Source organism: Engraulis encrasicolus, chromosome 8 (assembly GCF_034702125.1).
Source record: "Engraulis encrasicolus isolate BLACKSEA-1 chromosome 8, IST_EnEncr_1.0, whole genome shotgun sequence".
Classification (NCBI taxonomy): Eukaryota; Metazoa; Chordata; class Actinopteri; order Clupeiformes; family Engraulidae; genus Engraulis; species Engraulis encrasicolus.
The window spans coordinates 32,412,439-32,427,438 of NC_085864.1; the positions used below are offsets into that span (position 1 = coordinate 32,412,439).

At 44.5% G+C, this 15,000-nt stretch overlaps 1 protein-coding gene across 1 annotated transcript in view; it reads right to left on the minus strand.

The window, feature by feature from the left end:
- gucy1a2 (guanylate cyclase 1, soluble, alpha 2) overlaps positions 1-15,000 on the minus strand; it is a 128,995-nt gene that overhangs the window by 36,372 nt on the left and 77,623 nt on the right. The window contains exons 5-7 of the mRNA XM_063205492.1: positions 14,500-14,736; positions 12,611-12,859; positions 8,731-8,874 (exon numbers count right to left, since the gene is read on the minus strand). Coding sequence (XP_063061562.1) covers positions 8,731-8,874; positions 12,611-12,859; positions 14,500-14,736 — 630 coding nt within the window. The remainder of the gene's footprint in view (positions 1-8,730; positions 8,875-12,610; positions 12,860-14,499; positions 14,737-15,000) is intronic.

A 15,000-nucleotide genomic window follows, 5' to 3' on the forward strand; every position in this document is an offset into this window, starting at 1 on the left:
AAGAGATCACAGTGTGTGTAGCTCTGCTCCGCCAGGGGGAGCTGAAGCTACACATAAACCGTCTGGTGTGAACCAGGCTAATATTCATGTGGTTACCCAATATTTTACAATAAATTAGTACATTTTTAAAAAATGTCAGAAAAATATGTAAAATATATTTTTTGCCACACATTTGTGTACTCCGAGTCTAAAAACAATATTTCAGTATTTTACTACAGAAAAATACCCTCTTTAGTGAGTAGAACAGTGAAGAAATTAAGTTTCTACTGTGTGTCAAGTTGAGTATAGAGTTTTACCTTGTGCATATTAGTGTTCAATGGTTCACATAAGAGTGTATTGAAATGACTGCTTGTGTGTGTCATTTCAGAACAAAATTAGGTTTTTAGAAGAGAGTACATTGTTTTGAGACAAGACGTGCATTTTTCAGAGGAAGTGAAGAGTTCTGCCCGTTGCGTGTGAGGTTTGGAGATTTGTGTGTAGAGTTTTGAGAATTAGAAAACTGATTCTGAAAAATGTGTGTAAGCAATCGAGAAAAACTGTAATCAGCAGCACACACATGATAAGCTCAACACATGGAGAGAAAGGCCGTGGGAAAAGGGGAGGGGGAGGGAAAGAAAAGAGAGGAAGAAAGAAAGGAAGAGAGGGGAAGAGGGAAAAGAAAGAAAGAGATCTCAGGAAGAGAAATACATGAGCTTGGTGACAGATGAAGAGGGCAAGTTCACAGGGAAAAGCTGACATGAGTGGCCTGCGAAGAGCATAAGGAGCGATAGCAGAGAGAGAGGGAGAGAGAGAGAGAGAGAGAGAGAGAGAGGGAGAGAGAGAGAGAGAGAGAGAGAAGGGAAGTGAGCGAGATGGAGAGAGAGAGATGGAGAGAGACAGAGAAGGGAGGAGAAAGAAGGAAGAGGGAGAGAGAGAGGAGATGAGAAAGAAAGACAGAGAAAGGGGGAGAGAGAGAGGGCAAAAGAGCAACGGGGAAGAGAAACAGAAGGATGAAAAAGGGGGAAAGCGCTGAATAGATGGAGAGAGACACAAGTGGCATTGGCAAGAAAAAAAACATGTGAAGCAGGCAGAGAAAGAGAGAGAGAGGGAGGGAGGGAGAGAGAGAGAGAGAGAGAGAGAGAGAGAGAGAGAGAGAGAGAGAGAGAGAGAGAGAGAGATACGGGGGAGTGTGAAAGGCAATGTGTGAATTTATCTGAGAGGCGACATCATGGTGGTGCATGGCAACCAACCGACGGCACTGGAGACGAGCATGGCTGGAGTCCCTGATACTCACACACACTCCATCTGACTGCCTCTCTCTCTCTCTCTCTCTCTCTCTCTCTCTCTCTCTCTCTCTCTCTCTCTCTCTCTCTCTCTCTCACACACACAAACACACACACACACACACACACACACACACACACACACACACACACACACACACACACAAGCCCCCACATGCTTGCACGCATTCAGTAGCCCAATGGCCAACTCTATTCTTGCACTCACAAGTCAGGATTGCTTACTATTCAGTGAACGCATGTATACAGTGTACATCAAATAGCCTACTCTCCCTATCTCTCGTTCACTCGATCTCTCGCAGTGTGTGTGTGTGTGTCTGTGTGTGTGTGTGTGTGTGTGTGTGTGTGTGTGTGTGTGTGTGTGTGCGCGCGCGCGCGCTCGTGTGTGTGTGTGTGTGTGTGTGTGTGTGTGTGTGTGTGTGTGTGTGTGTGTGTGTGTGTGTGTGTGTGTGTGTGTGTGTGTGTGTGTGTGCGTGAGTGCCTGGGTGCGTTGGTGTGTGTCTGCATACGTGCGTATGCGTGTGTGTTTCTGCAGAGTATACAGTACATATTACCTTAAGTATATGAAATATCGACAGGAAAGTTCTAGAAGTGAGCCAAACTATTCATTAAAGATCTATTTGAGATGCTCGGCTGAAGCAGTCAATGAGACAACCAATCAATGTCAGATGCAGCCAGTTCCTGCGTGATAGCACTTCTGAGCTTTGGTCTTACAGAAGTAACCCCTTCACACCCCAACACACACACACACACACACACACACCAGTGTTAATTTTGTCGGCTTTTTTTGATTTAGTCTTAGTCTTAGTCACAATGACGAAAATCAATTTTAGTCTTAGTCATATTTTAGTCATTGCCTTCCCAATTTAGTCTTAGTCTTAGTCAAAATGACGAAAATCAATTTTAGTCATAGTCAAATTTTAGTCATTTTAGTCATTTTAGTCAACATTTCAAATTTTTGTCATTTTAGTCAATATTGTGGTGTAAAAAAAAATAACCTACAATGGCTATTGTTATTTCACAAAGTATTACTAATACACATGACATCATTTAGCCTATGGGAGGAACTGCAGTCTGGGTTCAGGGCTAAGCATAGCACTGAAACTGCACTAGTCAAGGTCGTAAACGACCTTTTATTAGCTGCGGATTCAGGCCATTTCAGTATCCTCCTGCTACTTGATTTAACAGCTGCTTTTGACACAGTCTGCCACAACGTCCTTCTCACAAGGCTGGAAACCCTACTGGGCATCAATGGTACTGCACTCTCATGGTTCAGGTCCTATCTAACTGGAAGAGAGCAGTTTGTCTCTATTGGTGATTTCCGGTCTCCAAATTCACTCCTCACACACGGTGTTCCACAAGGCTCAGTTTTAGGCCCCCTACTCTTCATCATCTATATTCTTCCCCTTGGTAACATTCTCCGAAAACATGGCCTAAATTTCCATTGTTATGCAGATGACACCCAAATCTACATACACACTAAACCCTCCCATCCACTCCCCCTTGCTAACTTAACAACTTGCCTCAATGAAATTAGTAATTGGATGACCCAAAATTTTCTTAAACTTAATCAAAGCAAAACCGAAGCCATCATCATCGCCACCCCATCATTACTTAGAAAGATAAACCTTTCTCAGTTCTCTATCCCTGACTATTTTACCTCCACTTCCTCTGAAGTAAAAAATCTGGGCGTCATCATCGACTCTTCGCTCTCCTTTGAATCCCATATTAAACACCTCACCAAAACTGCATTTTTTCCACCTTAAAACCATCTCCAGACTCCGCCCCTCTCTCACCCCTACCTCTGCTGAGACCCTCATCCACGCTTTCGTAACCTCCAGATTAGATTATTGCAATGCCCTACTCACTGGTCTCCCCACTAAATTGATAAACCGTCTACAATACATTCAAAACTCAGCAGCTAGATTACTTACACACACCAGACCCTGGCATCACATTACCCCTATCCTCTATCAATTACACTGGCTTCCTATCCATTCACGTATCCATTTCAAAATTCTCCTCCTCGTATACAAGGCCCAGCACAACCTTGCACCCTCCTACATCACAAGTCTCCTCACCCCATACAATCCCACCCGCACACTACGATCCACTGACTCACTCCTCCTTACTGTTCCCTCCACACACCTGCGCACCATGGGCGACAGGGCATTTAGTGTTGTTGGCCCCAAACTGTGGAATTCTCTTCCACTTTCACTTCGTCAATGCTCTACACTATCTACTTTCAAATCTAAGCTAAAGACACACCTTTTCTCTTCTGCTTTTTAACTTCACTGACAGGCACTTCCACTTATTTTAATTATCAGTCTATTTTTTTTATTTTATTTTACATATTATTTTTCCCACTCATTTTTATTTTATTTTCAAATGCATTCTACTTCTTTTTTCTTATTTTAAAAAACATTTATTTTATTGTAGGTTACTTTTATTTCTATTTTATTCTTGCATTTTTATTACTCTCCTATTGTTAATTCACTGAAGCTTTGTTATACTTTCTCTACTGTTATGTATTAGTTTTTGATTGTAAAGTGTCCTTGGGTATTTTGAAAGGCGCTCAAAAATAAAATGTATTATTATTATTATTAATATAGCCTATTGCAGCAAATATTCACCTTGTTACTTGGTCATTTTCCACCAAAACCCAAATCAGTCATTTCAACATCATAGAGCAAAAGAGCATCACACACACACACACTTCCAGGTGCAGGCTGCTCTCTCTCTCTGTCTCTCTCTCTCTATCATGCATTAGAAGCTGCTGCATAGCCTATTATAGACCTATTTGATTTTGAGTTTGATCACGGAGGAAGCTACATGCTCTTCTTCACCTCTCCGCGTGACTTAGAGCCAGATTGCCGGCAGTGGGAAGACCAGACATCCCAAGTCTGCATGAAGTTCAATAAGTCTCCCTGATAGTGGCTTCCCGATGACCACGAGTCAGATAAAATACTGCTGATGTTAGACTATGCAAGTTAGCGATTTTTGTTTTCAATTGGCAATGCGAGCAGATAATGACTCGTGCGGCATGAGTGGAATAGGGTTAAATAGATTGCGCGAGCACACTTCGTATGCCCTGCAAAAGTCCGAGGAGAAATAGTTAGGCACGTTATGTTAGGCAGGCAGGGGTATGCAGACTGGACGTAAAGGACACGCACATACAAATATGTAAACTCTAATGCTGTTTTGTTTGTCGGGGATGTCGAGGCTCGATAAGCATGACCTGAAAAGAGTTTTTGGAACTTAGGAAGGCACTGCAGACGCATGGAAATGCTGTCGACTTCCTTAGCTCTTTTAGCGTTGCTCTCGACGAGAACAAGTTTCAAATCTCAACAGTTTAAAACTCCTCAGCGATCGCTCATCCATTGATTCTTTTCAAAACTAGGCTACAGTCGCCGTGCCTCTGTTACTTTAGACAGGCCAACTTTCCCCCTGCTGGCGCGCGCTCCCGCGGTGACTGATATAAATAAATTCACAAATCCGACCTTCATGATTTGCTTGCGAACTGCCTACTCATATGGTTAAACAGCAAATATAGCAAACATTACAAAAAAAGATCAGACAACGAACGCCGGGCTAAGACAGCCTAAGTGAAAAGGAGAATAGTGGAAGCTCGAGGAAGTTTAGAATGACAGTATCAGAGGAGGATTGGCGCGACTGTCATTACCTACTGCAGAAACACATGTCTTCGTCATGGACAAGAGGGTTGTTGAACATGTTTCAAAATGAACACTTCCCTCAACGTTGGCTATTTTTGCTCTTTCTCTGGGAATGTTTTAGGACCTAAACTCAACTTAAATGGACTCACTCAGCTACTAGGCTACAGAACTAGGCCTACTGACTGAGTCACGCCATGCACTGGCTGCCAGCAGAGACAAGCGAGGCATCACAGCGTGAGCGCGCAATCACCTATGAAGTTCAAGACACTTAGGCCTATATTACAATTACAAATAACAAATTAATTATAAATAATTATATTTTTTAATGTCCATTCGTCCATGGCTTGTAAATTTCGTCTCGTCTTAGTCTCCTTGACGAAAATATTTGTTTATTTTCGTCATATTTTGATTTGCTTGAGGCAATTTTTAGTGCGTCATCGTCTCGTCATCGTCAAGGGAAAAAGGGGCGTTGACGAAATATTTTCGTCATCGTCGTGGTTGACGAAATTAACACTGACACACACACACACACACACACACACACACACACACACACACACACACACACACACACACACACACACACACACACACACACTGGCACTAGTATGAATGCACGCACGCACACGCGCAAGCACACACACACATGCACGCGCGCACACAAACACACACACACACACACACCACACACACACACACACACATACACACACACACACACACACCACACACACACAAGCAACACAAACAGAAACACGAGCAACAGGCCCCACCACCACACAGGGAAGAGCAGCCAGCAGAACTGGGCTTTTCATATTTCATCTCTCATATTTCATATCTCAGTCACAGGTAGCCGAGCAGAAACCTGCTCAGTAGCGCGACGCCAGTTTCACTCAAAAGCAACCGGTGGTGGTGACTGATCCCCTCACAATTACAAATACATTTTTTAAAAAGGCAACAAAGTTTCCCAACATGATTAATTACACACAAATCCGCGGCATTAATCAGCTGATGCCTGAGCGAGACGGAGCGGAGGCAAGCGAAGCGGCCAGCCTTCACAAACAATACTCCATCAGCTGTGCTCTACTTAATCAGTTAATGCCACGCTAGATCACACAGCAGATGCGTCCCTCCCCGCCGTCCCCGCTGACAGCTTTGGCTGAGCCCGGATGAAGTCATCCGAAAGGCCCCACCTGCTCAATACATACAGTACAATGGAATGGGGACCCAATTCTGGGCCCCCCTCCTCCTCCTCTCCCTGGGCCCCGGACAACTGAGCCCTTTGTCCTCACCCACTATCTGATTCCTTGCCCGGCTACAGCAGCCGCCCAGGGAAGCGGCGTTATGAGGGAGGGGAGGGGAGGGGAGGGGAGGGGAGGAGAGGGGAGGAGAGGGGATGGGATGGGATGGGATGGGAGGGGATGGGAGGGGAGGGGATGGGAGGGCCCTCTGTGTTCTCGTAAATCATTACATCATAGAGTTGTTCGCATTTATTCACACACATACGCATTTATGCAAACATACACACATACACACACACACACACACACACACACACACACACACACACACGTGCGCGCACCCACAAACACACACACACACACACACATGCGCGCACCCACAAACACACACACACATGCGCGCACCCATACACACACACATGTGCGCACCCATACATACACACACACACACACACACACACACACACACACACACACACACACACACACACACACACACACACACACACACACACACACACACACACACACACACACACACACACACACACACACACAGGCACAGGCACACGCACACATACTGGAACAAACACACACCCACGAACACATGGACACCCACAAACAGCCCTGGGCTATAAACTTTTTTGTTTGTTCATCAGCAGCTGTTCAAATGATTGTGTACAAGTTCCCAAGGCACATCAGGACATCAGAAATGCCAGAGAGACAAACACTCCACTTCGAATTACAAACTAAAGATCATATCGCAAAAAAACAAATTCTTACTTAGAAAACTCTTTACATGACATTCCGAATGAACTGACTTAATTTTGCTTTGACAACGTCATATAAACACCTCTTAATTCGAATTTCATTCTGACTTATTAATTTGGAATTAAAAACATCATATGAACGTAGTGAATGTAAAAACTGTTGGTTGTGTTACTTCCTTCCATGGTTCTTCTACGTCATTGAGACTAAGTAATAATCACAATGAAGTCACTATGTACCGGTAGTTTAATTTGGATGCATGTAGATTGAGCATAGACTATTGTACAGGTGGATCAGGATTTTACAGGCAGACTGACAAACAGACAGACAGACAGACAGACAGACAGGCAGGTAGACAGATAGGCATGCAGACAGACAGACAGACCAACAGAGAGACAGAAAGACAGACAGACAGACAGACAGACAGACAGACAGACAGACAGACAGGCAAGCAGGCAGGCAGGCAGGCAGGCAGACAGACAGCCAGACAGACTCTTGAGATTTGCCTATTCGCAAGGGAACTTTCTCATCACCATTTTGCAGAAATTGCATCACATCTGCTCCTGCTGTTTTCCCCAAAGCTGATCCGTGGGCGCTCGACTCTCAGATCATGCACAAGGGAGTCCCCAAACTACGTCACCAGCCATTTACAGGAGCGGCCAATACCCTTCTGAAGTGCCTCACCTCAAATGTTACACCAGTTACATGGTGGTACTCAACTGGCGAAGTACACCTACAATAGCAGCAGGCACACCCCATGAAAGTCAGTGAAATTCAAAGGAAAAGATGGAAGAGTGTAGCCAGGCCACTTCCTCCTAGTGACGCAACACCTTCTGCGTTGATTCTAGTCAGGCCAGGAGCAATACAAATAACGTTTCGCCCCGGAGAAATCGTTTGAGAAACGTTATTCGCTATCATCTTGGGTCAGATAAACATCCCGGTGCGAGATCTGAAAGTCGATGACAATCAAACACAGAAGAGAGCACTGGTCATTCATCGCTCTCAGCCACATATTTTTGTTGCATATGATAACGGGCAGGGTGCGATTTGTAGGGGGGGATGGGGGGATTGTCCCCCCTTCTGGTTTTGATATCGGCACTTTTTACACATGATTTTAATCACAGTTTAATGTAATTTCATTGATATTGCTTAAAATCTGAAACTTATCTTTTTCATTTGTGATTTGCCCATGTAATAAAGTTTTATTTTTTTTCATTTGTGATTTGCCCATGTAATAAAGTTGTTGTTTTTTTACCACATTAATCAACTGAAGTGCCTGGACCAAAGATCTTTTCCCTCCAAACGTTATTCAATATGTTGCAAAAGGACCATTCAAATGTCATTTGCAATTGCAATGTTAAATGAGGGAACACGGCCCTACCGTGGCTGATATGGTAGGGCACATGTTTACCACTCGGCCGACCCAGGTTCGATTCCCGGTTCGGGTCCTTTGCCGGTCTTTCCCCATCTCCCTCTCCCAGCTCACTTCCTGTCTCTCCTTCACTATCCTGTCTCACAAAAACCAATAGGGGCATAAAAGCCCCAGAAAAAAAATACTTAATTGTTTTTTTTTTTTTTTTAAAATGAGGAAACCCCGTGGAAACTGCCGCGGTTGACCGCGGGGAAACCTCATTTGTTTCTCCCCAGTCGTGGGGTGACACAGAGGCAGGAGGCCACAAGCACCGTGAACAGACAGGAGGAAGAACAACAGTACAGTAGTTTGACTTGCACACGACACCTCCTCCACAGCACCCAGCCAGCTCTTACCTTGATGGGGTTCCCGTCTGGGGTCAGCACCTCCTCCGACAGCTCCATCATCTTCAGGGCCATGAACGCGATTGGCCGAGCGTGACTGTCACTCTTGCGGTGGAGCCCGCCCGCCACGCAGTAGGCATCACCTATGGTCTCAATCTGCAGGACACACAGAGAAGACGGGAGAAGGGAGAAGGGAGAGAGATAAGAGTAAGGGGACACTGGAGTAGCCTGTTACGTAATGCAGATGGGGTCGCCGGCAGGTCTATTCACTATTGGTTGAAAATACTCAACTACATCATAACAACATTGCTATGACATGCTCTCCCATTCATTTTACATTGAATGGCAGGTCGATTTTTTTTACTAGCCAACTCATATAATAATAACGATTTTGTGTCATTATAATAATTTGCATGTCCTTAACATTAGAAAGGAGTACCTCTTACAGTATGTGTTCAGGGCTCTGGGGGCCCTCCTTGAGTTAATTTTGTATTTTAAGATGCAATTTCCTAATCAATTTTAGGGTGAAGAATGGCAAATCCCATCCGACAAAAAAAAACAAAAACGCCAGGACATTCAGGCTGAACGTTTTCTCCCGTCAAAGTGATAGGTAGGTTGACAAATGTACCAGTCAGCGCTGAAATGTACCCGTATTTGACGGGTGGATGGATGTAAAGTTCCAATCCTGACACACACACACACACACACACACACACACACACACACACACACACACACACACACACACACACACACACACACACACACACACACACACACACACACACACACACACACACACACACGCGCGCACACAATAAAACATAAAATGTATTCTTTAAAAATGATTTATTTGATCTAAATGTGAATTTACTTGGACATTGAATAAGACGTCGTGATAGAAATAGAGAGAGACAGAGATAGAGACAAAGAGTCAGAGCTGTGGTGAATTTGTGTTAGTGCAACATGTGTGTCTTGGTACATGAGCTGTGTTTGACTTGGCCAGTATATTCTTTGCCATATACATTATATTGCTATTTTCAGAAGAGGGGGACATTTTCATGCAGTGTGCATATGGGTATCTGCAGATCTGTCAGTGGATATGCTTGAGAGCATAGATAGACACTGGAATTCTGAAGCAGGGGTCTATCTGACACCAACCACACATAAGAAACAAAGATTTATTTACAAAAAGGTGTATCTCCATTCTGTAGAATGTTGGGAAATTGACATTTTTGTATTGGGCATTCCATTGAATTGCATTACAAAATGCATTATGTATAGGTTGAAAAAGTATGCTCATAAAATATTGGAATGGCAAGAATTCACACATAGGTGATAGGACCTCTGAACAGTCATTTTCAATAATAATAAAAGTCAAAAATGGTGGATACAGCCGTTTTGCAAATAAACTCTTCAAAAGCTGATCGGGACCTACGCCCTAGTCTCTTACCCATGACTGCCCATGAGTGATTATGACTATATTGTAAACAGGATAGAGAGGGACCAGGTGGCCTGCAGCCCTTGAAAAGTTTTTTGTTCTTTGCAGGTGCAGCTGTTTCAGGAGGGATAACTTTAAGAGCATCATTGCTACCATTACGGTCAAACCAAAAAAAATCATTTTGAAAACTGACATTTCGGTCAGTCTGACCTTCATGAACGTCAGCTTTCAAAGTAAATACTTTCAGTAATTGCAGCAGTGTTGCTCTTCTCCACGCTCTAGGTTGAAAACATAAAAATATCTGAAAGGAGTGTGGGTATTGGTAGCAAGACATCAAGGCATGTCAGAAATAAAACATATGCTGCCTTCATAGGTACCTTTTGTTTTGCCCGAAATGTGCCAGAGGCAAATTTCATGCTCACTCCTATGTCAAACATTGTATAACACTTTGAAGTCAGCATTGGTGTTAAAGCACTATACAGAGCGTTTATGTTTTGGACACATCTTACAAAATGAACACTAAATGTTGTATAGGCTTTGAGGGCAAGTTTCGGGGAATGTTCGTTCAACATCACTATGACTACGCCCACGCATACAAAAGACCCAAAGATGAGTGCATCTACGTGGGTATTTCTTGCATTTCCACGAAACATTCAAATATCCATTTCTGTTGTGAGTTACGTGCTACCCCAATCATATCTGGGTGTGTGTTGTTTTTCGACAACACAAGCTGTGTGTGTGTGTGTGTGTGTGTGTGTGTGTGTGTGTGTGTGTGTGTGTGTGTGTGTGTGTGTGTGTGTGTGTGTGTGTGTGTGTGTGTGTGTGTGTGTGTGTGTGTGTGTGTGTGTGTGTGTGTGTGTGTGTGTGTGTGTGAGAGAGAGAGAAAGAGGACAGGAAAAGATAAATAATAGGGCAGAGAGAATGAAAGGCTGACAAACTTTTTTTTTTAAACTAAGTAAAAGTATAAGCTAAAAAGTCAAATTAATATTGAAAACCTAAAAGTCAATGTCTTCTGTGTTTATTTGTGTGCGTAATTGTGTGTTTGTGCGCATGAATGTCCTGCAAGTTTTTGTGTGCGCGTGCATGGCGTGCATGCCTGCGCATGTGGATGGAGGTACATTTGCATCAGGAGTGAGTTGGAGAGTTGCCCGGTGTCCCATGTTCCTCAATGCTGACTCAACTCCCCTAGCACACACCCCACACACACACACACACACAAACCACCCCCCACCCCCATCTTTACTCCCTCCTTTCCCCCCAAGTCATCCAGGCTGAGTGCTTTCGTGTTAATGGCCTCTTTGGCCAATGCACTAAAGTCACTTTGGCATGCCCAGAGTATTGACACACGCTTGTTAAGTGCGATTACCTTGCTCATTTGTCAGGCCGTATTTTTCCACCGCCCGCCCCAGGTCAGACAAATACGGAGTGGCCGACCGACCGTGTCACGACAGCGTTAACATGCTAAAAGGAACGAACAAACACGAGTAGCACGCTAACATGCTTGCTAACTGACCGAGGTAAAGAGATTTCGCTGTGTATGGTTTTCATTCTCTCTCTGTCTGTCTCACTCTCTGTCTGTCTGTCTGTCTGTCTGTCTGTCTCTCTCTCTGTCTCTCTTTCTCTCTCTCTCTCTCTCTCTCTCCTCTTTTACAGTCTCCCCTTTATCCTCCGATTTCTGTCTCTCTCTCTCTCACACACACACACACACACACACACACACACACACACACACACACACACACACACACACACACACACACACACACACACACACACACACACACACACACACACACACACACACACACACACCATCATTCATCATAAATCTACAAAGCAAAGACAAATGGGTTGACTGCATTTGGGTGTTTTTGCATTCAGTTATCTTAGATAAGCTTGTGTAAGCCCACAGATGTAAAAGACCCAAAAGATCAGTGCATCTACGTAGGTTTTTTTTTTGCATTTTCCACGAAACATTCAAATATCCATTTCTGTTATGAGTTAGGTGCTACCCGGACCATATCAGGGTGTGTGTTGTTTTTTGACTACACAAGCTTGGTCCTGATCAATATTCACTAAGCCACACTGATAACGAAGCTCACACAAAGAGATATTTCTTTTGTTTAGGTCAGAGTACATACAGTATGGTATCGTAGCCACATGTGTTGTGTACAAGAGAAGCTTTGATGTGTGGGTGTGTGTACCTAATCTCTCACCCTGGCCATGTCAAGGATGCTGTACTGACACATAGTAGCCTACTGCACAAACACAAGTACACACTCTCACACACACACATACACACGCACACACAACATTGCCCTTTACAACTGATAAATTGGCAAATTTCCCAACACATATGGAGACATACTGTATGTGTGTGAGTGAAAGACGCGGAGATGCAAAGCCATAGTTGAACCATCTGTTGCACTCATATATCCTTAGCATCTTCACCTTATAGACGTCCAGGATGCCGCACTGGTAGTCGAAGCGCGTGTAGAGCTCGTTGAGCATGCTGATGACCTGCATGGGCGTGCACTGGGCGCAGACGGCCGTGAAGCCCACGATGTCGGAGAAGAGCATTGTGACGTCGTCAAACTTCTTGGCCTGCACGGGCAGCTCCTGCCACAGCCGCTGGGCCACGTCGCCCGGGAAGATGGAGTACAGCAGGTCCACCGTGCGGCGCTTCTCCTCCTCCAGGGCCTGAACGAGGGAGGAGGAAGAGGACACTAAATTAAGATGATCGGATAGACAGACAGACAGACAGACAGACAGACAGACAGACAGACAGACAGACAGACAGACAGACAGATAGATAGATAGATAGATAGATACGTTTGTAGACAGACAGACAGACAGACAGACAGACAGACAGACAGACAGACAGACAGACAGACAGACAGACAGACAGACAGACAGACAGACAGATCGATCGATCGATCGATCGATAGATAGATAGACAGCTTCGGCCTTTAAAGGGTTTAATAAACTAGCCATAGAGGTATTGTGGTATATCCCCAAACCGTAAAAAAGATAAAATAAACGGGCTCATATACTTGTCTTACGATTAGCTGACTATCTACCTCCTGACTATCTAGTATCTACCATCTTCAGTACAATGAAGTACATGGTGTAACAGGTATGTGATATTTGTTGTACTTACAGTATGAATATACATTCACATTAACTTTGACATCTCTGCCCAAACCTCAGGTTAGCACATAAACTACAGCCATTTTGATCGTTTGTGCCAGTCGGCGGCACAAAACCATGATATCCCTGTCACTTTGCTTCAGGGATTTAATATATAAATACGTAAAAAAAATAAAAGGTTGCCTTCAAAAGGAACTGTGCTTTGCCCGGTTCTGCTGCCTATGAAAGGACTGTTTGCTTACAATGAGATATCAAGACCATGTCCAAATCAGTCAAAGGTACCTTTGCTTTGACCAATTCTGCAAGGATGATAGCAAGAGGGCTCCAGTATAGCCTTGAGCACTAGCATACCTCTCCCCTCCTATGCCCAGTTTTGCCTTTGAAGGAACTGTTTGGACGTGGCACCGGCTCAAGGAATTTGGTCCCTGACTCAAGGCTCCATGCCTCTGCTTTTGTCCAGTTTTGAAGGGTAGTAAAGATACTCCACATAACAAAACTTTTAGCTGACTCAGCGTTTTAAGGTTTTTTTTTCTTTTTTTCCCTTCATATATGTTCCTTTTTTTTGGCTGTGTTCATGTGTCTGTCTGCATCTGGAACTAGGCTGCCATTTTGACTTCAAAGGCAGAATGCATAGTCTACATACTGTAGGCTTCAAGGGTAGGATGCGTGATCTACCTACAGTAGGCTTCAAAGGTAGGATGCATAGTCTACTGTACCTACTGTAGGCTTCGAAGTTAGGACACATATTCTATCAAATGTAGAATTCAAAGGTAGGATGCATAGTCTACCAAGGCTTCAAAGGTAGGATGCATAGTCTACCTACTGTAGGCTTCAAAAGTAGGATGCATAGTCTACCTACACTTCAAAGGAAGGATGCATCGTCTACCTACTGTAGGCTTCAAAGGTAGGATACATTGTTTACTGTGCCTACTGTAGGCTACAAAGGTGGAATCCATAGTCTACCAACTGTAGGCTTAAAATGTAGGATGCACAGTCTACCTAGGCTTCAAAGGTGGGATGCATAGTCTACCTACTGTAGGCTTCAAAGGTACTGTAGGATGCATAGTCTACCTACTGTAGACTTCAAAGGTAGGATGCATAGTCTACCTACTGTAGGCTTCCAAGGTAGGATGCATAGTCTACTGTACCTACTGCAGGCTTCAAATGTAGGATGCGTAGGGCTTACATACCTGGTGAGTGCGCTCGAGCGTTGCCTTGAGCTTGTCCATGCGCTTCTTGAGTCCGTCCTGGGCTTTGGCCTGCTCCCCCACCAGGATGACGTCACGCGTGGCGTCGTGGATGGGGATGTCCGAGAGATGGAGGCCCCGCCCCATCAGCTCCTCCAGCTTGTCCACGCGCGGCGAGCCGAGGAACATGAGCGAGCGCGACTCGGGCACGTGGATCATCTGGCCCTTGATCTCCATCACCTGCGGAGGAGGAGGGATGGGGGGGAGGGGAGAGAGAGTGTCAACACATCACGTAATAATAAAAATACACTTCGATTGAGAGAGAGAGTGAGAAATAGAGAGAGATAGGTAGAGAGAGGGGGGTGGGGAAAAGAGAGAAAGAAAGGTAGAGAGAGAGAGAGAGAGAGAGAGAGAGAGAGAGAGAGAGAGAGAGAGAGACAGACAGACAGACAGACGAAAAGAGAGAGAGAGAAAGAGAGAGAGGAAAAGAGAGAGAGTAAGACA